At 34.7% G+C, this 23,840-nt stretch overlaps 1 protein-coding gene across 3 annotated transcripts in view; it reads right to left on the bottom strand.

Moving 5' to 3' along the window:
• Positions 1–251: 251 nt before the first annotated feature.
• Positions 252–23,840, bottom strand: part of NCKAP1 (NCK associated protein 1) — a 112,405-nt gene continuing 88,816 nt past the window's right edge. For all 3 annotated transcript variants that reach the window (XM_025404072.1, XM_025404074.1, XM_025404073.1), the window contains 8 exons: positions 17,403–17,496; positions 10,496–10,578; positions 9,980–10,060; positions 5,966–6,059; positions 4,090–4,206; positions 3,424–3,533; positions 2,124–2,213; positions 252–1,179 (listed from right to left, as the gene is read on the bottom strand). In XM_025404072.1, the coding sequence (XP_025259857.1) occupies positions 1,063–1,179; positions 2,124–2,213; positions 3,424–3,533; positions 4,090–4,206; positions 5,966–6,059; positions 9,980–10,060; positions 10,496–10,578; positions 17,403–17,496 (786 nt within the window). In that variant the 3' untranslated portion in view covers positions 252–1,062. The remainder of the gene's footprint in view (positions 1,180–2,123; positions 2,214–3,423; positions 3,534–4,089; positions 4,207–5,965; positions 6,060–9,979; positions 10,061–10,495; positions 10,579–17,402; positions 17,497–23,840) is intronic.

Consider the following 23,840-nt stretch of genomic DNA (forward strand, 5'->3'; position numbering starts at 1 on the left):
CAGCACACAAGTTTTCTTTAAGTTCTTAATTTTTAAGAAGTACTGTATAATTTTATTTTCTAATTTTGGTATTTTTTTCAATAAAATGTTTTTCAAAACATTTAAACAAATCATGTAATAGCTGACCTGGTATTGAATGCTGTACTTAAGACATTCCTAAACTATTATTTTTTATATTTTAAACTAAGTTTAAACAAAAACTTTGTTATTACAGAATGAATATCCAAGGATCTTAAAGAAATCATTCAAAGTGTGATACAGTCTAGTGTTTATTTTATGTTATGGCAGGTACACTTGAATTTCAAAAATTTAAAACATATATAAAAAGTGGTTAGGGACTAACATTTGTATCAACAGTTGATAAATGTCTAAGATTGTTTATTATACAGCAGGGTACAATGGTAGTGCTAATGCCAACAGGGCACCATGGAAGTTAGTCTAAAAATTATCCCTAGGCTTTATACAAGCAACAACATATGCTGCTGTTTTTAGAATTTTGGGAAATGATCTGCTTCTAACACTAAGCAGTTCTTTAACATTTTAAAATGTTATACAGTGTTATAGTATTTAGTTTGGCAAATGTTTCAAAATAAAGTAGAAATGTATTCATAACATCACAGAAATGCACATCCAATTTTGTTTTCAATAAGAACCATAGGTACAGATCAGAACTCTTCCCTATATGAAATAATTTACACACAGATGAATGCTATATCACTATCTAAAATAATCACTAAATACAATTCTTTTTCAGAAATAAACAAGCAAAGATTTTTTTCATTATCAAATATCAAAAACATGTTGATAATGTATGTTGTTCAAATAAATGATACTCTAAAATTATAGGAATAATCTCAGTGAATTCAGTGAATGTGCAACCTAAATCAACCAAGTATACTGTAGTACAACCATATTAAGAAACCAATGATCAGAAAATACAACCGTATGAAAGAAATTTATAATCCACAAAACTTTTTCAGGCCTTAAGGTAAAATAGTTCCACAGTCTACAGGTAAAACCAAGGCAACAAAAATGCGTGCTTGTCTTGAATAAGTAGGTATTTTATGCAGAAGATGTAACACTTTGTTTGTAGACAGCATGGTATGCATTTCTCAGCAAGACATAAGGAAAACAAGATTCCAAAAGATCCATTGTAAGGAATGGGGATTCTTGTACAATCTGAAAAATTCAAAAAATGCATCAAAACTCAAGTTATTTATGATGGGAACATTTATTGACAACCAGTAAGGCAGAATTTCTATATTGTTCTTATTAGAAATAGACACGTTATTTTCCTTTTACTTAATCTAAAATGTAAATGTGCCACAGTGAATATATATCAAAAAGTTTAAAAAGGGCTACTTTTCAATTATAATATTTAATCAACAGGAATATACTGAGCACTTTCATTTTCCTCACTGATATACTAGAAATAAAAGACAATACAAAAATATTTAAAATATGGTCCATACCACCAACTCTACCCGGCAGTCCAAGACTAAGCTAGGAAGCAAAACCAAACATAAAACCAACTATAATTAAATGGAAAGCTGTAAATTCTATAGGAATTCAAAACAGAAGAAAAACTAATGCAGGCCAAAGTAATCAGGAAAGACTATCTGGAAAAAGATTTGAGGAATCATTAGGATAAATCCGATTTCTGCAGGTAAGGAAAATGATTCTAAGTGGGGAAAGAGCCACGTGGTATAAACAAGCAAGAGCCGGTTCATAGACACTGCAGAGAGGGAAGTGACTAGGCACAGAAAATTACAAGAAATGGGCAGAATAGAGTCAGAATGTAGAAAACTCAGAAAACTGGAAGAGAGCTGACGCCAATACACTAGAAAAATACAAGGCCTAAGTGTTTTCCAACAGGTTGAAAAATTGTTCATAAAAGAATACCCATAGTTAATACTAACCTTTGATTTTGTTATTTTCTGATATTACTGAAATGATAAAATATGAGTGATGTCAGTCTTCTCTGCAAATTTTAGAAAGGTGTGGCTTATGTGAAGTAAACAAAAGGGATCAAAAAAAGTATTAAATGACTAAAATGCCAAGAAAAGACTCTCAGGAATGACTGGAACTCTTTTATTTTTAGTAAAAATTAAAATGAGACTTACCATATCTAGCAGTAAATAAACTGATTCTCTATTTCTTGTTGTAGTTTTATCTGTCTCCTGGCCAATTTTCAGTAGACTGGAGGATGCAAGCTTAAAAGTATACATACACATAAAGTGAGTTAATAAAAGGTTCATCAGTTACTTATTTTAGGTATGCTTCAGCTTCCAACACATTTCAATCATTCAGTGCTAAATATAAAATAATGAGCAATTAAATAACAAATAAAACGAGCTTAGATACCCTACATTCAAGCAGTAATTTAGAGAGTAAGGCACAAAGAGACACTAACATAATAAATGTAATCAAATATTCTTATTGGTCTTTAAAACTGATTTTTTTCAGAACAAGTCTGCTTTTAAAAATGATTCAAATTATTTTCTCTTATCCCATCATCTATACTGACTATATTTCTTAGTTCCCAAGGAAGAAGACAGTTTCACACTGGATCTGACTTCACAGAAACACTGTAAGACTAAGACATTAAACCCTGAGTGAAGGAATTATCTGCAAATGGAAAGAAACACTTAACGATTTTAATAGTGTTTTCCTTGAAATAGAAGTTATTTTCTCCTCAAGTTAGTACTGTATTTGCATTTTTAATTAAAAAATTATTTTTGTAAAAAGCTGACAGGATTTACAACCGAAAAAGAAGTAAATGTTCTAGAGTTCAGTATGCCATGGTACATCTTTCCTTTAAATAAAATATGGAAAAGGTTATATTAATAAAGAAAATAAAGAACTACATTGATACAGAAATTAAAAACCATGTTTCATGAGGCTACATTTAGCACTCCTCTCTTTTGGTAGTGTGTAGTATTTTTAATGATGAATTTATCACCATTAATGATCTTTCTCCAAAGAAATGGAAATAAGCAAAATACGTCTTTTTAGAGGGAACAGCCTCTCTCTTGGCCTCAATTTTCCTTTGCTTTTTTCTCTTTCAACCCTAGGAAAATTTCTAAGGCAGTCCAAACATCAGCTTAGGGAGAAAAGGTCATACCGCAGAGCTCTAGAGTTGGGAAAGAAACTTCCGAGTCTAAGGGAAATAATGGACTGCTCCACGATTTTAATGCCCCACCTTTACCTGTTTCTCCCTCCAAAAAAAGAAAATAAATAAATAAATAAAAATAAAAGGAGACTGAAATTCATATACCTGAGAAAATAATTTGAAAACAATATGCCATTAGAGGGCACAAAATAAAATGTAAAATTAAAGAGAATTTATTTTTATATCTCATAGTTGTGATTTTTAGTTTTCTTTATAAAATGTGATCAGTTTTGTTATTTGATTATACATACCGCCAGAAATTCTTTAAGACGGTCTTCAATGCTTCCTTTGTGAATTGTAAACAAAGCTGCAGCAATCTGGTTGATGGCTTTGGCCAAGCAATGTATGTTGTTGCAATGCCCTGAGAAAATGCAAATAGGGTTGTGTAGACCCCAAAATAGCAAATAATACATAGCAGGCAAATCTTTAATGACTTCACAATCTACAAAAATAGTGGCATAATTAAGAGGAGAGTTGGGACATGACCGGACTTGCTCTCCTTTGACTTTCATGAACACTGATGTTTTCAAAACTAGTGTAGCAAGAGAGTAACAAACGATCGTGTATAAGTTAAACAGGCAAACACTTCTGAAAACATCTAAAAGAAATCACATATCAGTTTTATAGTACCTCGGAAACAAAAAAGAAGTGCTTAGCTGCTTTACAACATCTTATCATTCAATCCCTAAAATAATCCTATGAGTTGGATACGCCCTCACCGACCTCTACGCACATTCAGGCACACATGAGCTTACTTACACACATTTCATATATCAGGAAATTACAGTTCAGGAAAAGAGAAACAGACTATCCCATGTTCCACTACCAGTTAGTGGCAGAACTTAACTCATATTTTATTATAAAATACCAAAACCCATGATTTTTCCATTGCCAAAACAATTTGAAACCACTATTACCTTCTATAGCGGGGCTATACTGGGACATCACATTACTGGCCAGTGTTGGCAAAGAAACTGCCACAAACACCATGAGAAGGCAGGCAATTTTATACTCCTCTTCTGGACTAATGTTTTCTAAGGGACAAAAATTAAGAATAAAATCAAGGTATTTCTTCAAGATTAGTTAAGATTTGATAATCTAAACTAAACAGATTTTTATTTTTAAAATGGCTTACTTTTTTTTAGAAATAGTAAAATATTTTACTAGCATTTTATAGAATTGGTCACAATTTTGTTATAAAAAATAAAGTAGAAACAATTTATGTTACAATTGACTATTATCAACTACTTAGGCATATTTCAAGGACGTGTGATAAAACAATAAGGTAACATTTTATTTCTCTTAATTGTAAGATTATAGAACAAAAAATACAGTTAGGATAACTGCAATCCTACAATTTCCTAATTGAAAACTAAAGGGGAATTATTACTTTATGAGAAAGTTATATTTACAATTTAGAAAACTGATCTCATAAATTACTCTGCAAAATCACCAAAAAATTCTTAATTACTTTTTGAAATAGATATGAATATAATTTGAAATTTACTATTTAAAAGACATAAATGTGGGAAGTGGACTGGGTTTTCAACCTCTCTATTTTAGAAGACAGAAGAAACTAGTCATGAATAAAAATACCTAGCCTTGCCCTGAAGTTTTCAAGACACAACCCTTTCTAAAACATTATTGTGATATGCACTCAAACTGTGGGTTATTTAGGCTCTAATCACCATTAGATATAATTAAGAATTGAATATAAGAAAAAAGCCGAAATATGTTTTAAAGATTTGGTGACTACAAAAAATACAGCTGTAGAAAATCAAGTAAAAATTATAATTATCCACGTGACTAAATGTAACATACTGTATGAATAAGGAAACAAAAAGCATTGTTAAACGCAAACAAACAAACAAACAAAAAAAAACTGATTACCTCAAACACCAGGCTGCTGCCTCAAGGGGGCAGAAAGGGCATTTTTGTAGTAGAAATAGATGAAATGCTGTATCTACTTTGTAGACAAATCAAGAAATATCTACAGGATTCTAAGCACTTTATTTCTAAGGGCTGGTCTTAAAAATTTCTGAATGTTTTATATAACACTGTACAAACTCTTGATGGTGAATAACTCTAGTCCAATAAAAATTTCTAGATCTCAATTTTATGCTATCTACTGGACCATCTCCCATCAGCATACTTCTCCTCTATCTTAAAAAATCCTTCTCTTGACTTTGCTCTTGCCTCCAGCTGCTGAGATTTTATTTCTTTGCTCCCCTTTACAATAGAACCCTTTGAGAGAGTTGTCTTATGGTTATCTTCAAGTCCTTTTCTTCCTATTCTCCCTTAATCTCCCTTACTCACTAATCAGCCTTTTGCCCATAAAACCTCACTGACACTGATCTTGTCAGTACCACCAATTAACTCTACATAGCTGATCATTTCCTTTCTATCTTCCTGGAAGCTACTCTTTCCTGGTTTTTCTTCTACTTCATTGGTCCTGTCTTCTCAATTTCTCTAAATTTCTTTTTCGGTGGTTTTTCCTTTTCTCCCTGAACTCTTAAATCTTAGAATGGCTCAAGGCTCAGACCTGGATCCTCTTCACTGCTGCATCTATATACACTAAATGGCCCAGTAATCTCATCCAATCTTAAATTCCAGAAGGCGGGGATGTTTGTGTTTTATGCACTGATATAGTCCAACTACCAGCAATAACAATAACAAATTTAAAAAGATGAACACAAAGCAGGCATTTGAATATATGGTTAAATATCATACCTATACCTATGCTGCCCTGGTAAGTTTAACTAAGAGTATTTAATATTTACTAATGCATTTTACCCGATTTTTGTGAAGAAAGAGCTACGACCAACGCAGGATCAATCTCACAAGGTAATCCAGCAGCTGACGATAATTCATACACATTCATTGCAACCTGATAAAAACATAAGAGTTACAGAGCAATAAACAGTCTAACAAATTTCTGAAAAAGCTCACTGTTTGAGTCTGCCTAGAAGAACACCAGAAAATTTCAGAAACTTGGCTGAAGCAGAAACTATAGCATAACTAAGTATATTGAACAACTGATTCAATTTAGGCTGAATAGTGTGAGGTGGTGCTGGTTCTAACTTCCTAGTGCTAGGCCAAACAAAACTTGTATACTTTCTGTGGCACATTCCAACAGGATCATTCTAAAGTTATCATTTCTTTTGGAAGCATGAATATAAAATATCAAGTCAGAAAAGATCAATAAATGAACAAAGTGAATCAATATTACTAGACCTATGTTTACATAGTAGTTTAATGAAAAATTATAGTGGTTCAATGTCCAATCATATCATATCTACAAATATGGCAAATTACTTACAATAGGTTTTTAAAGGAGTATTCATTTAAAAATCTGATTAGGGAGTTTCTAATAACGAAAGCAATTTTTCTGTATCACATATAGATTTCAAATATTCAAGATATTCTGACTGCTTAATAACCTCAGAAGAAAACTATCTATCTAACTGGTGTTACCTCTGATATTGTGACAAAAAAACCTTAGTATAAAATATGAAGTAAAACAGTATAGCTTAGTAAAACTGGGAACATGGCAGGGATTAAGTTCTAGATTAAAATGTTTGTAATCTATTACTCATTTCACACACACAAATTAACTCAAAATGAATCATAAACCTAAATGTAAGAGCTAAAACTGTAAAATGCTTAGAAGAATACATAGGCACAAATCATCATGACATTGCATTAGGCAAAGGTTTCTTAGATTGACACCAAAAGCACAAACAAAAACCCCCCCAAAAATCGATAAAATGAACTTCACTGAAACTAAAAGACATCATCAACCTATAGAATTAGAGAAAAGATTTGCAAATCATGAATCTGTTAATGGACTTGTATCCAAAGTATATGAAGAACTCACAAATAGAGAAAGACAACCCAATTTAAAATGTCAAAGTTAGTTATTTCTCCAAAGAAGATATAGAAATAACCAGTAAACATATGAAAACACGTTCAACATAATTTGCCATCAGGAAAATGCAAATCAAAACAATGAGATGCCACTTCACACTCACTAGATGGCTATGATTAAGAACACAGACAATTACAAGTATTCGTGAAGATGCAGAAAAATACAATGCTGGTAGGAATGTAAAATGGCACACCCAATTTGAAAACAGTTTAGCAGTTCCTCAAAAGGCTACAGTTTTCATATGACCCAGCAATTCTCTCCTGGTATATACTCAAGAGAAGTAATACACGTTCACATAAAAACTTGTACACGGATGTTCACAGTAGCAGTGTTTCTAATAGCTAAGAAGTGAAAACAACCCAGATGTCCATCAACTGATGTGAATAAACAAAATGTTGTATATCCATACAATGAAACGTTATCCAACAATCATTTAAAAAAGTGCCATTATATGCTGTAATATGTATGAATCCTGAAAATATGCTAAGTGAAAGAAGCCAGTATCAGAAGACTACACATGACGATTTATATAAGTGTCTAAAGTATTCTAATTTAAACAGAAAGTAGATTAGTCATTGCCTAGGGCTAGGGATGGGCGACAAGAAATGGAATGGGGAGTGACTGCTAACGGGTACAAGGCTTCTTTTTGGGGATGATGAAAATGTTCTAAAGTTGACTGTGGTGATGGTTGAACAATTCTGGCACTACACTAAAAACCACTGAATTGTGCATTTTCAATGAGTAAATTTTCTGAGGTGACTTATAACTCAATAAAGCTGTTAAAAAACATGTTTGTTTGTTTGTTTGTTTTAAACAGTTAAGTTCTACTGAAAGTTTGCTGGAAACTAAACATGATTATGTCAGGTGAAAATTGAATGGCTGCTCAGAATATATATAGAATTCTCATAATTCTGCACATTAGTGTCTTCTCAAGAACTGATTAGTTTTTGTCTCCTTATTTTTTCTGTAGTGTTTCCACTTAGGAAATCATTTTGAGCTATTTGCACACAGTTTTCAATCATAGAATCACTAGACAATCACTGATCTCAAATGTTTATTTTGTACAACACACTGTAAGAGAAACAACAGCAACAACAACAACAACAACAACAACAAAAAGTCTGGCTCTTCAAGATATATACGATTTGGTATAAATATAAGTAGAAAAATGTAATTATAATACAAGGCAGATTATGTTCAACTCCACAGGAGATAAACAAGTTCTCTGATAACACTAAGAAAAATGAAGTTCTTTATCAGTGGAGAATCTAGGAATGCTTCTTAGAAAATGGCAATTGAATGAGGCCTTAAAATACAGTAGGATTTCAAAAGGCAGAAAGAGAAAAGGGTGGTATTTTCAAGTAGAATAAATTACTTGATAATAATTAGTTGATAATAAATGCAACAGAAAGATCTAGTTAGCTCACAGAATACCATATAAAAAGAGGGGCAGAGTAAGAAAGAGAAGAGAGTGGGAGAAGGAAGAAAGAAGTGGTAGAAGATAAGCCTCAAAAAGTTTGAGTGGCACCAATTTTTTTTTTTTTTTGAGACGGAGTTTTGCTCCTGTTGCCCAGGCTGGAGTGCAATGGCAAAATCTCAGCTCACCACAACCTCCGCCTCCCTGGTTCAAGAGATTCTCCTGCCTCAACCTCCCGAGTAGCGGGGATTACAGGCATGCACCACCACACTCAGCTAATTTTGTATTTTTAGTAGAGATGGAGTTTCTCCATGTTAGTCGGGCTGGTTTCTTACTCCTGACCTCAGGTGACAGAATCCACCTCGACCTCCCAGGGTGCTGGGATTACAGGCTTGAGCCACTGTGCCTGGCCTGAGTGACACAATTTTAGAAGATTCTTGGTGTCATACAAAGGAGTTTAGACATTATTTTTTTTCAATCAGTGCTTTTCAAGATATGTGAAACAGAAACAATCTAAGAAATGTGTCAGTTTAGAAAACACAAATGTGAGTCCTGATATATCACTTACTAGATGTATAACCACTGGACAATCATTGCTAGGTTTAGATCAATAGTTGGATTTCATGGCTCAATAGATTTCCAAAACAAAAACGGTAAGCTCACAGAAGGCTGCCAACCTGCTGTTTTATATATATTACATATAATCGAATACTAAAAATATTTTTAAAATTACAGCCTACAATTACATCCTTTTATAGGAAATGACTTAACATCAATTTTAAACTTAATGAATTTCATTGTATTTAAAACAACTATTATTTCATTGCCTCATCTTTTTTTTTTTTTTTTGAGATGGAGTCTCACTCTGCTGCCCAGGCTGGAGTGCAGTGGTATGATCTTGGCTCACTGCAAGCTCTGCCTCCCAGGTTCACGCCATTCTCCTGCCTCAGCCTCCCGAGTAGCTGGGACTACAGGCGCCCGCCACCATGCCCGGTTAGTTTTTTTTGTGTGTATTTTTAGTAAAGACAGGGTTTCACCATGCTAGCCAGGATGGTCTCGAACTCCTGACCTCATGATCTGCCCACCTCGGCCTCCCAAAGTGCTGGGATTACAGGTGTGAACCACCGTGCCCGGCCGCCTCATCTTTCTTAATTTCTTTATCCCCATGTATAAACAGCTATCCCGTTTAGAAAAAAAAAATCTATTTTTAGTCAATTTTGCATTGCTATAGGTGATCAAAGATTGAATTTCAAAATGCCTAGGTAGTATTTTGGTGCTGAGCTCTCAAAGATTCAATTACAAAGGCAAGCATGTTAACTACATTACAAAGGCAAGCGTGTTAACTAACCACTCTAAAATAGAAACTTTATAGTAGTTTAGGATTTATTACATTTTATTGCATATGTAATTTAAATATTTTGCTTTAGAGACTGTAAACCCCAACCATAAATTATATTATTACCTTCATATCAGTTTCCCTTGGAATGTGATCCTTAAAATCTTCAATTGAACTTACAAGAAAAGGAATGTGGTAGGACAAGACCTAGGCAGGAAAACGAATACAGAATTATTTTTCAATGGCAAACCCTAAACTTACAAAATATTACCAATTGATTAATTTTAGTTTCATAAAAATTATTTTACTTTATCTACTTTGTGAGTTTTCAAAAATTCGAAGACATATGAAAATGAAATGCATTCAAAATTATTCAATATTAAAGCAAGTATAGTCAAAATTGAAAATACTCTACTGATAATGAAGAGCAATAACCATGCAAGTTATATTCTCCAAGCAGCAGTACCGCAACAAAAAATGAGCTTAAATAACTAATGTTATGTATGTTATTTTCTGTAACTACTAAAACTGGAATTTTAATTATATCATTGCCAAGTATGAATCTGAAAAGTAAGTTTAAACTTCTGAGAAATTAAAAGGGATTGTTTGGATACACAGTATATACTTGTAATGGTTTCTTACATCTCTAAGTGCTTCTTGTGCCAATGATCGGAAGGATAAAATTACACCAATTATTGTCATCCTCTTCAAGACACTGTCAACAGCTAAATTCAAAGAAACAGAAGGAGAAGAGAATAAAAAAGTGCGAACTGAATTCTTTCTTAACCTTGGAAAAAAATCTAAGTTTACTAAAGTAATAAAATTCCCATGATAGCAGGCACAATTAACAGTAATTTGATTACAATAATGATTAAAGAGAGAAATATATTGATAGCTGATATTTAATCTGGTTAAACTTTTAAGTAACTATAGTTCACATCAAATGGAGTATATTGTATTCTTTTAAAAGGGTTAGATGGTTCACAAGTAGCTAACTATATAACCCTATTTCACAAAAGGTAGGGGCAGGAAGAAGGGAAGACAGACTAGATGAGAAAGAAGCTGATCAGAGTGAACAGGAGTTAAATCCTCAAGCAGCCCAGAAACTCAGCAGTGCTAAATTCTTAAATTGTTAAGGTCTTGAATAAAGAAACAAAAAATGCCTGTTGAGAACACAAGCAGTTTTGGCAGGACCAGTTTGCTGAAGCCTATGAACAGATTTGATCACTTACATATTGGTTAGAGAGCTTTATTCTAAAAATTATTAATAGATTTTCAAGGCTGAGCATGGTGGTTCACATCTGTAATCCTAGCATTTTAGGAGGCTGAGCCGGGAAGATTGCTTGAGCCCAGGAGTTCACGAACAGCCTGGGCAACATAGCAAGACCCTGTCTCTACAAAAAATAAAAAAAATCAGTCGGGTGTGGTGGCATGAGCCTGTGGTCCTAGTATTCGGGAGGCTAAGATAGGAGGATCCTTTGAGTTCAGGAATTAGAGGTTGCAGTGAACTATGATCACGCCACTGCACATCGGCCTGGGTAAAGGAGCAAGACCCCATCTCTAAAAAAAACAAAACTCTGTTAACAAAATAGGATTGGAAGAGTCAATATGATGGTTCAATACCTTCACATTTTATAAAGCCAAAACATTTATTGCACACCATATACAAAGCCTTATACTATGTAGTAAAAGAAGAAATATAAACAGAATAATGATCTAGACCTCAAATAGCAGACAATCTAAATGGGCTGTCATGAAAACTAAGAAATATAATTCCATTTATGTAAACTAAAAAAGATATATATACAGACCTATATTTGTACTTACATAACAAATTTCTGGAAAGAGATGCATACTACAGTAACTATTAAAGTTACTAGTTGAGGAGTAGGAATAGAGAGAAGTATTTTATTTTCAACTTTCTACCTTCTGTGTAGCTTATTTAAACTTTGACCATAGCATCTTTTATTAAACCATACAAATAGGCCTAATATAAGCCAAATGTGAATTAAAATAGTCATGTTAACAAAATTATATAAGGCACAAATTAATTAAAAATTCCATGTGAGCAGGAACTACTCTTCATCTTTTCATCTACCTGTAGCACTCAGCATAGTATCTGATACCCAGATGACTAGTAGATATTCAATTAGATGGTAATAATCAAGATGAGACTCAGTTGGGTGGCTGAGGCGGGCGGATCACTTGAGGTCAGGAGTTCAAGACCAGCCTGGCCAACATGTGAAACCCCGACTCTACTAAACATACAAAAATTAGAAAAGCATGGTGATACATGCTTGTGGTCCTGGCTACTCGGGAGACTGAGGCAGGAGAATCGCCTGAACCCGGGAGGCGGAGGTTGCAGTGAGCCAAGACTGTCCCACTGCACTCCAGCCTGGGCGACAGAGTGAGATGCCACCTCAAAAATAAAGAAAAAAAAAAAAGAGAGACTAGGAAATTGCTACTACCCAGAGAAAGAAATGATGGTGAAAGAAAAGATTTCTCTGAGAAATGTTATCCAAGTTGGGCATAAAGGGGGATTAAGAAGAAAAAAGCCTTCCAATTCAGAAAATAAAGCAGTAACAAATTCAGAAAAAGGAATGATAGAGAATAAAATGAATCAGAGAAGATTCAGTGTGATATAGCCATATATTTTCCAAAGTACGTTACCCAGAATTTAATCAAGTTCTCAAAGACTATACCCTACAACCTCATCTTGAATGTGTACAATAATGACACATTAAAAGTTCTAAGATACTTCACAGTAAGAAACACTGCTTAACGTATTGTTTAATGGATTATTTGCCAAACCATTTGGCCACTGGCACTTCCCTTCACCCCACATAACGTCCACTAACTTCCCAAGGAACTAACTCTAGAACAGAGGCTACGTGGGTCTTGGACCAGGCAAACAAATAAGTAGTGGGGGACAGGAAGAGAGGCAATGCTGGTCAATTATTTCATTAATCCAAATAGCAGCTTTCGAACGTCATGCTAAGGAGTTTATACTGTATCCTTCAAGCAATGAGTGTGTTGTTCAGGGTTTTCAAAATATAAAGAGTTATATGAAAAGAATTCTGTTTACAAATGACTCTTCCCATTTTAAAAATAATAACACAATTTAAAAAAAAAATCTAATGTAGCATAGGGCCAAACAATGTATACCTTTGGACCAAATGTGACACACCAATTTGTAAACTCTCATCTATAAGACACAGCTACAGCACATGGAATATGAGGAGTGAAAGAATCAGAGAGGATATCCAGTTTTTCCAGTATGACTCACTGGATGGATGGTGAGAGAGGTAACAAAATAGTCAATAAAGAAAACAACAGGTTTTTTCTCCTCACCTACTTATGCCTGCCATGGAAGAGATACTTCCCATTCCAGGCATGTTGTGGAAAACCTGTGGGTCATATAGCTGAAAATATTTAACACAATGTTTCTAAACTTTTGTATGATTCCAAATGACCCAGAGGACTTGTTAAAACACAGACTGCTGGGCCTCAAGCCCAGAGTTCTGAGTCAGCATGTCTGAAGTGGGGCCCAGTAATTTACATACTTAACACATTCCCAGGTGGTGCTGTTGCTTGTCCCTGGGTTATACTTTGAGAAGCCCTGGTCAAACTAGTACTTGGTTTATTAGACATCTGGAGATCAACAGAAGATAGTTAAAGCTGAAGATAAATATTGGATAAGGGAAGAGAAAATTTTGGATAACATTTTTCCAATAGGATTGCTGAGTAAAAATGGAAGAGTAAGATATCACAAACTGACACTACATAAAAGATGAACCTGCAAAAATGACGAAGAGTAGAGGTAAAAGTATTGGCAAATAAAGAAAATAAACCTTTAATAAAAAGGAGAATAAAACAGATAAACACTACAAAGAAATAAACAGAATGAGAGTTGAGGAAAAAGCACCAAATCTTGCAAATGAGTAGTCAGTAACAAACTTTCAGAAAGGTTTCAGGAAAGTGGACATATTGCAGCATACCAAGAGTGGACAGGTGGGACGATCAAACAGTGCATACAAACTAGTCAAAAAGTTTCTAAGTAAGACAGGCAGTAAGATGAAAAAGAGGCCAGTTTAACAACAGACTTAAAAAGTGTTATTTCACAAGCAGTACTTGGCTTTCAGGGTGCAGAAGACTGTCTACGGATCAGGAAAATTGCTTTGTGGGAATGAATGTAGCAAGGGAGAATGTAGCATAAGGGAGAATGTAGCAAGGGAGAATGTAGCATAAGGGAGAATGCATTAACCAAATTTCATAGTCCAGAATGGACAAAATACATAAAGCTAGGAATAGGTGATCAGGAAAGCAGAGAGGCATAAAAGTTTCAATGAGGTAGAACAAGGAGTTCAATAGGTGCAAAGGAATAGGAGAGCTAGAAGGCATGGCTATGATCTGAGAGTTGAATTTCAAAGTTCAAGATTTTTACTAGTGGAACAATTTCAGGAAATAATAACATCCAAAGTACTGCGAAAGTAAAGATCTACAGAGGCAACTTTTGGGGTTTGTAGATGATGGCAGAAAGGCATAAGTGAATCGAATGAGTTTTCAAAGAAAAAATTGCTGTAGGAAAACTAGAAATATTTTTAGTCTGGAATCGGGGAGTCAGTAAAGTGATGAACCTAGTCCCAAGAAACAGAATGTCAGAGAATTAAAAAAATATGAAACAGAGACATAGATTTGCTCAAATCACACAGGAAGTCTTAAAACTGATACTAAGGCCAGGCACGGTGGCTCACACCTGTAATCCCAGCACTCTAGGAGGTCAAGGTGGGTGGATCACTTGAGGTCAGCAGTTCGAGACCAGCCTGGACAACATGGTGAAACCCCATCTTACTAAAAATACAAAAATTAACCAGGTGTGGTGGTGCATGCCTGTAGTCCTAGCTACTTGGGAGGCTGATGCAGGAGAATTGGTTGAACTGGGAGGTGGAGGTTGCAGTGAGCTGAGACTGTGTCATTACACTCCAGCCTGGGCGCCAGAGGAAGGCTCTGTCTCAAAAAATTAAAAAATAAAACTAGATAAAATAGAATAAAAATAAAATAAATTCTAGATTGCCTCCCAATTCAGATCAGCTTTTAATAAATCATAATGCTTTATCTTTTTAAAATAACGTGCTTGTTGACTGTGAAAAACTCCTTCAAAAACACATTGACCTCTGGATATGGACATGGGGAGAAGGAAGCACAAAGGAATAAACAAAAAGAGAATGTGTTAGAAAACAGTTCAATTGCTGAAAAAATAGTTCTCTCTACTCTCCTAAATGAGTCGCTCTCAAGTAAATCTTTTCCCAAATTACAGAAAAGATTTAATAAATTATACTTAAAGACAAATTTGTTATATATGGTTCATTAATATTCAACAATTTAGATTTTGGCTTTGGCCAATTCCAAAATGGTCAATGAGTTAGTGGTCATCAGTCACCATTAACTATTATATGCAAAATTCAAGTAAGCAGAATCTTGACAAAAGACTATGAATTTTGTTTTGAAAACTTGAAAATTCTGTTTGGAATTTTAACAAATTCCATTGTTTCAATTCCACAAATGAGAGTTAAATAAAGTATTGAACACTGCAGTGAATTATTTGCTTCTCACTAGATGGTACAGTCAAAAGATTGTTAGCAGGAAAGTAAATAGGGTTACGGTCAATGGGGTGGTCAAATGAGTATTTAAAAATGGGAGAAAACATGAAGAAAACAAAAATAATAACAATAAAGGAGTGGAAAATATAAGTAGCTAGTAAACCAATGTACAATAACAAAAGAAAGATCAGGAGAGGTTTAAAAAGTAATTTCCTACTTACTCATACTCCTTCTCCCTATAATGCTACCAAGTCTATTTTTTTGTTTTTAAAGTGTCATATAATAAAAATGACCTTTTCTTTTCCTTTTGGTGTACAGCTCCAATTTTTTTTCCCTTTGAAATACAGTTTTGTTCTTGTCGCCCAGGCTGTAGTGCAATGGTGCTATCTCAGCTAACTGCAACCACTGTCTCCCCGGTTCAAGTGATTATCCTACCTCAGCCTCTCAAGTAGCTGGGATTACAAGCATGTGCCACCACGCCTGGCTAATTTTTGTATTTTTAGTAGAGACAGGGTTTCAACACGTTGGCCAGGCTGGTCTGGAACTCCTGATCTCAAGTGATCTGCCTGCCTTGGCTCCCAATATGCTGGGATTACAGGCCTGGGCCACCGCACCCAGCCCCAAATGTTAACATGTATAGATTTGTGTTACTACTATGTAACACAGTGATATGTATTGTATGATACACATGATAGATTTGTATCACCACTATGGTGAGCAGCAGTTTCATCACCCTAAAAATCTCCCTCAATGCTTTCCCTTTATAGTCCTGGCAACCACGGATCTGTCCTATAAGGTAATCTTTAATTCTTATTCAATAAGAATTAAATAAGTTTTACAGGATAAAACAGCCTAATAAAGTGATTCTCTAAAGCATATAAGAGAAAAATTGTCAAATGTGAAGTATGTTAAATACTGCATGGCTTTACTTTTCTTTTGGATTATTTTTTATTTAGGAACATAAACTTGTTCTCTGGCTTTCTCAAATACAAAGAATATTTTATCTGGGATTTCATTTTTTTTTTAGTGTTGAGAAGGCTTTTAAATTAATCAAGAAGTATAATTTTAAAATAATTTTTCATTATAACTTTAACAGTTCAAGTAAAAAAAGCAAAAGAAAATAACATTAAATCAAGTATATCTAAAACAGTTATCTGGCTGAACACACTTTAATACTTAAGATTCACTGTTATTTCACAATATACCTCCCACAAAGAATCAATGTCAAGAAGACATCACACTTTTTTTTTTTTTAAGTTGTAGGTTCAGGTTTTCATCAATGGAATATTAGCTAAGAACAAAAAGAAACAAATTACTGATCACTTAACAACATGGATGAATGAATCTCAAAAACATTATGCTAAGTGAAAGAAGCCAGACACAAATTTAATCTATAGTGACAGAAATAAGATCAGTGGTTGTCTGGCCTGGGGCCAGAGACTGGGGTAGGAGACCAACTACAAAGCGATAGCAAACAATTTTTCAAAGTGATGGAACTGTTCCATACCTAGACTGCGGCAATGGTTATATGAATGTATCTACTTGTCAAAATCCATAATGTCATTGGCTTAAATGGTACATTTTATTGTATGTAACTTATACGTATAGTTGATTTTTAGAAAACAGGCTCAGAAGCTAATCCTTTTAGTCTAAATTAATGTAGATTTATTGTATTAAATTTAATGGGCTCAAAACTAAATTGATACTGGTAATATTCAAGAAATAGCAACACATAGTATACTAAGAGTATGGTTAAGAAAAATTATGAAACAGATAAGTCACACACATGCTTATATGATCCTTTGCAAAAATGTTCTAGTTCTCTTCATAAGCTAAAGAGTACTTTTCATAATTTATTACTTGTATTTATGTTACAAATGTTGAGCCAAAGCTAAATACTGAGTATCAACATCTTCTTATGTTTATAAAAAGTATCATGAGTTACCCACATGATAATCTTTTAAAGAGTGCAGCCATCTGGTCTGGTTTGTCAAAGCTGGTCCTCATTTGTGTTAACACATCAACATTCTCCACCACAAGTTTCTAAAAAAAAGAAAGATCCTAGGTCAGGCACAGACCTCTTCGTGTTAATGAGATAAGAGCATGCTTGGAAATTACAATCTGGCAAGTAGGAAACACGATTCATGAAATCCAGATGCCCTATGCTATATATTTTTGTTGCTGTTTCAATAAAAGAATCTGAAAATCATTTACATAGCTTAGTGTTTCCCTGCAGTTTACAAATTAAGAAGGAAGGAGTTCAGGAAAAGCAACAAAGATAAGTGGTAGGATAAAGAATCACCTTATACTTAGACACTGAACAGCATCAATAATAAAAAGTAGACACTAAAATGGACATAGCAACAAATTCCAATTGAAACAAAAGAACTTGCTAAAGTTAAACCTGGCCAAAGGCAGGCTACAGTATGCCTGTAGACAATGAGTTTATTACTGGATACATACAATCAGAGGGAGAATAACTTGTTAGGGTATGGTACCACTTGATGGGGATTATATAATAGCAATGTTTCCCAACAAAAATTATAAAATGGAAGTATAAACTACCTACTTCTCTTTCACAGACCCCTGAGAAAAGGGAAGAGAAAAGAAGGAACAGATAAAGAAGGGAAGGGTGTGAAGGATAACTATTCAAGAAAAGTGTAACTCACTGAAGAATGCTCTCCTTAAAAGAAACATTAAAAAAGTAATTTAGTTTAAAAATTATAACACAAATGGAGAATTAATTTCATTCTGTCAGAGGTAAGCCTTGACAGCGATAAACAGAGTTTCTAAAACAATGAAGGGAGAAGTGAGAGAGACATTCTGCTCTTTGTTGCACTGTTACCTAAGCGGTCTGCTTTCACCACTAAGTTCACCACTATCACACTTCCCAGTTCTTTCACAATGTAAGTGAAGTTTATAATTTAATTTCTGATCTCTATATCTCTGCAAAGTTCTTATAAATCAGAATTTTCTTTACTTTTGTTCTCTATAATGGTTCTCAGCCCTTGTATACATCAAAATCACCTGTGGTGCTCTTTCCAAATACACATATCCAGGCTTCATTCCTGGTTATTTCAAGGCAGCAGACCTGGTTGGGAAGGTGCAGCAAGCATATAAAATGCCACAGTGGTTTTTTTACAAATGAAAGGTTGGTAACATCTGATTTAAGGGAAAAAAACTATGCAGAAAATCCATAAAAATATTTTTTTCAAAAACACTAGTATAAGTTTTGTTTAGGTTGCTTGATGTTACTACTTCAGATTATTTATTATGCTGCTAAAAAGAAGTTAAGCTCTAGTCACATTTATTTGCCGAGTTTAACTTCTATGGTCTCTGATTAGACTGCCTGCTCACTCTGGGCCAAAACAAAACTCTCCCAACCTAAAACTCGATTCAATAAACGCTCAAACTCTATGCCCAAGCCTGACAGTGACCATGCACTTTAAACATAGTATCACGTATTACTGAATCAACACCATCGAATTTAAAATGTACCTTATTCTATGTATCACTAAAAGGAAAAAAAAAAACAAACTACTAACACTATAAGATACATACAATTTCAGAAATATTAATATGTTTAATAATAAGAGCAACTATAACCATTAGCTCTTATACAAGGTAATTTATAACCATATTTACTATAATCCAATTAAGGGAGGTAATATTCCAAGTTTACAGCTGAGGAAACTAAGGTCAGAGAAGTTGGATAACTTGTCCAAAGTTACAATGATATTCAATAGTTAATTTGGAATTTGAATTCAGGTATGTCTCATTTTAAAATCCATGTTCTTAATCCCTAAAGAAATGGTTCCCCATCTTTTGTGTGCATCAAAATTCTCTAGAGGACTCCTTAAAAACACACATTGCTGGGTCCCAGCCCAAAAATTTCTGACTTAGCAGGTCTGAGACAGAGAACAAAAACCTACATTTTTAACCAGCTCCAAAGTAATGCTGCTTCTGCTGGTCTGAGAAGTAAAATTTGTGAACCATTACCCTAAATTATTTGCTGGCTTTCTATTCTTTGCTCTCTATAAAGTTATTAATTAATCTCACTGATGAATAAACTGAAAGCTGGCAGTAATGATAGGAATTACCAATGCAATGGTTTAGAGTAAGTTTAGACAGAGTGAGTGAAATAAATCAAGATTTAAAAAAATGTTTGATTTAATTTACTTGATATTGTGTTAAAAAGAAAGTGTTAAAATTCTTGGTAAAATTCATATTTAAATTTCCTACTTCATTTGAAAAAATGTCTTTTAGAATCCCATGAAGAACTAGAAGAACTGATCTGTAAAATGAAAACAATTCTTTTGGCCGACTGGAAGGAGAAATGGACTCAATGGGCACAACCCCAAATAAAACACCCAAGAGTTTTAGTAGAAAAAAAGATGGCTGCTTTCTTCTCCTGAAAGGAAAAAACATGTTTCACCATGAGTACACATACATAGTGTTATGTCTGACACATAATTTATTCACAACCATCAAATATAAAAAAGCTCTACTTAATTAGCACACAAATTTACTCTATAAAACAAAAAGGTCCTCAGCTAAAACAGGAACTAAAATAATTAAGGTCACCTTTAAGATAAAAAGAAAAAGATACAATCAAATGATATTTAGTTTCTATCAGTTTAGATTAAATCTTTTAAAAATGGAAATAAAAGCAAAGAAGTGGCCAGGCATGGTGACTCACACCTGTAATCCCAGCACTCTGGGAGGCCACGGTGGGAGGATCACCTGAAGCCAAGAGTTTGAGACCAGCCCGGGCAACATAGCAATATTTCGTCTCTACAAAAAACTTCAAAAGGCTGGGCACAGTGGCTTATACCCGTAATCCCCATGCTTTGGGAGGCCGAGGTGGGCAGATCACCTGAGGTCAGGAGTTCGACATTAGCCTGTCCAACATGGTGAAACACCATCTTTACCAAAAATACAAAAAGTACCAGGGCATGGTGGCAGGTGCCTGTAATTCCAGCTACTCGGGAGGCTGGGGCAGGAGAATCGCCTGAACCTGGGAGGCAGAGGTTGCAGTGAGCTGAGATTGTGCCATTGCACTCCAGCCTGGGCGACAAGAGCAAGACTCTGTCTCCAAAAAGAAAAAAAGCTTAAAAAAATTTAGGCACAGTGTTACATGCCTATATTTCTCAGCTACTCAGGAAGGTTTGCCCAGAAGTTCGAGGCTGCAGTGAGCTATGAACGTGCAACTGCACTTCAGCCCAGGGGACAGGGAGAACCTGTCTCTTAAAAAAGAAAGAAAGAAAAAAAAACCAGCCAAGAAATTAAGAACGACGTTTAAAATATTACAGTTTCTCCCAAAACACTGTATATACTACCTCTGCTATTAGAGATATCACAAAGTTCTGCTGAGGAGAGTCACAGGGATATCTGGTAATATCAAAAAAAATTAATGTTCATACTCTTTGATCCACTTTTAGAAATGTTTCCTATCAAATGCTCAAACATGCTGGTGAGGTTGCAGAGAAAAAGAATGCTTATGCACTGCTGATGGGAATGTAAATTAGTCTAGCCACTGTGAAAAGCAGTTTGCAGATTTCTCAAAGAACTTAAAACAGAATTACTACTCAACCCAGCAATCCCATTACTGGGTATATACCCAAAGGAATATAAATCGTTCTAAGATAAAGACCCATGCATGTGTATGTTCACTGCAGCACTATTCACAACAACAACAAAAAAGACAAGGAATCAACCTAAATGCCCATCGACAAGAGGCTCAATAAAGAAAATGTGCGGGGTGTGTGTGTGTGTGTGTGTGTGTGTGTGTGTGTGTGTGTGTATATATATATATCATGAACTACTACACAGTCATAAAAAAGAACAAGATCATGTCCTTTGCAGCAACATGGATAGAGCTGAAGGTCATTATCCTAAGGGAATTAACACAGGAAGAGAAAACCAAACACCTCACATTTTCACTTAAAAGTGGGAGCTAAATATCAAGTACACATGGACGGCACAGTGGCTCAGGCCTGTAATCCCAGCACTTTGGGAGGCTGAGGTGGGTGGATCACAAGGTCAGGAGATTGAGACCATCCTGGCTAACACAGTGAAACCCCATCTCTACTAAAAAATACAAGATATTAGCCAGGCATGGTGGTGGGTACCTGTCGTCTCAGCTACTCAGGAGGCTGAGGCAGGAGAATGGCATGAACCCAGGAGGCAGAGCTTGCAGCGAGCCGAGATCTTGCCACTGCACTCCAGCCTGGGCGATAGAATAAGACTCTGTCTCAAAAAAAAAAAAAAGGTGACAAAATAATCTGTATGCCAAACCTGTGACATGTCATTCGCCCATGTAACAAACCTGCACATGCACCCGCTGAATGTAAAATAGAAGCTGGAAAGAAAAAAAAAACAACGCTCAAACAAGTATGTAAACTGTGTAGAAGTGTTGATTAAATGTAGAAAATTTTAAATGTCTAAAACTGCTCCTTTCAGAAATCCACTCAAGTCAGAGGTAAAAAAATAAGGCATAAACCTATCAAAAAAAAAAAAAGGAAACAGCAGAAAAAACAAGATCAAATGAGAAAAGTCAACACATTTCTGGAAGATGGAAACTAGAGCGAAGAATAAGGAGAGGTGAGAAATATGATTAGCAAGTTCTTATAACGGAGACACAATGTAGAAGCAAGTTAAATCACACCTCAAGAGGGAGGAAGGAATCAGAAATTGAAGGCAATGGCACAGAAAGGAAGGCTTGAGGCTGAAAACAAGACAATGACTTAATCATGGCAGCCTGCCAGATATATAAAACCTCCTATCTCCACCCTGCACTAATCTCCAAAAGACTTCCACTCTCCAGCTGAAGGTCATGTGCTTGATGAATTATTTGCAGGAATCCTCTGAAGCCTAGGATGACTATACCTTTCTCCAGAGAAGATTTGTGTTAGCTTCTGCTAAGTACATTGGGGCACTACTAACCTAGGACCACATTAATCCAGGTCCAAGGCTTGAGATGCCTTAGACAAAGCATACAACATAAACAGGCTGCAAATTCCCGGGAGGGGTGACTCATTTCCAGTTCATCCTTACCCTGAAGGTCTAACCCTTTGGAGTGTCTATATAAAGAGGGTTGGGGAGAAATTATGCAGACTTCTCACACCCTTTGAGAAAGTTGCTCTAGGTTTTTGACTACTGACACCCTTGTCCCAAAAGGCCACCAGAATTCAGCTTAGTTTTCCAAATGTTACTTCTGCTTCAGTACACGTACCTGGGTGAAAAGTGGCTTCAAAAGCTGGGCTTATGTCTCTGATTTCCCAGGTTCTCCCTGGCATTAGCCTAGAAATACTTCACTATCTTTTTAGTTCTTTAAAGAAGATTCTTTTATAGATATATCTATGTATCTCCAGCTTTTTAAGTTGTTCTTTGAAAATAAGGTGGTCTGAATTACCTAGACTACCAATACTGGAAGCAAAAATCTGTAAGTTCTTTTGCTTCTATAATTTCAAAAATTAGGTTATTCTAAGGAAATTTTATAGGACACTAAAGAAATCAAAATAATCACTGACAGAATAACTTTTAGAGATTTCAATACAACATACTGAATTTATCTATATGAAACATCATTATGATCTGTAGGATTTCTTATGTAATAAAATACAAGAATACATATGAAGTATGCCTCTGTACACAGAGGCTGAGAAAACAAAGTCACAAATAAACACCTTCTCAAGTTCTTAATAATACACAAGCAGTTGAATACTAAACAATCTGGATTACACCTTGAGGTTATTAGGAGAGATCTCAAACAAAATCACTATAAAACATTATACAATTCCAGAAAATGGAATCCTTACAACTAACCTTGTTTTGAAGAACTAAATGATGAAGGCACAATATTAAAAATACAAATATTTCATAGGAAGCCTTTTGAAAAACACAATCCTTAAATAAGTCAGGATTTAGTATTTGAGAAGCAAAAAAGTAAAAACAAATACCAAAACTAATCATAATTACTACAATATTAAATCTAATAAAATATGGAAGTTATTATGAAGGTAAAATGAAAAGTCAAGTAAGAAAAAAATCACACAGGAGATTACCAGAAAGCTAACATCAAAAGTTTTCAAGAAAAAATGTTTTAACATCCTTAACCATCTTGGTTAAGGATATTTAAAAAGTCAACATTGTTTACAGTAGTTCCACATTCCCCTAACTTTAAATTTTAATAATATCTGAGAAAGAGAGAATACAGCCACTCCAACATATGAGAGAGAAATGTTAAAACATAAGCACCTTCCATTTCTTCTCAAGAACGAGAATATATTTGATAACATTCATACTTAGAGACAAGGCTAAAACAGTTAAGTTTATAAAATAATTGTTAAAAGACTAGGATAAAATCTGTACTCAAAAAAAGACTC

This window comes from Theropithecus gelada, chromosome 12 (assembly GCF_003255815.1).
Source record: "Theropithecus gelada isolate Dixy chromosome 12, Tgel_1.0, whole genome shotgun sequence".
In the NCBI taxonomy this organism is placed as follows: domain Eukaryota; kingdom Metazoa; phylum Chordata; class Mammalia; order Primates; family Cercopithecidae; genus Theropithecus; species Theropithecus gelada.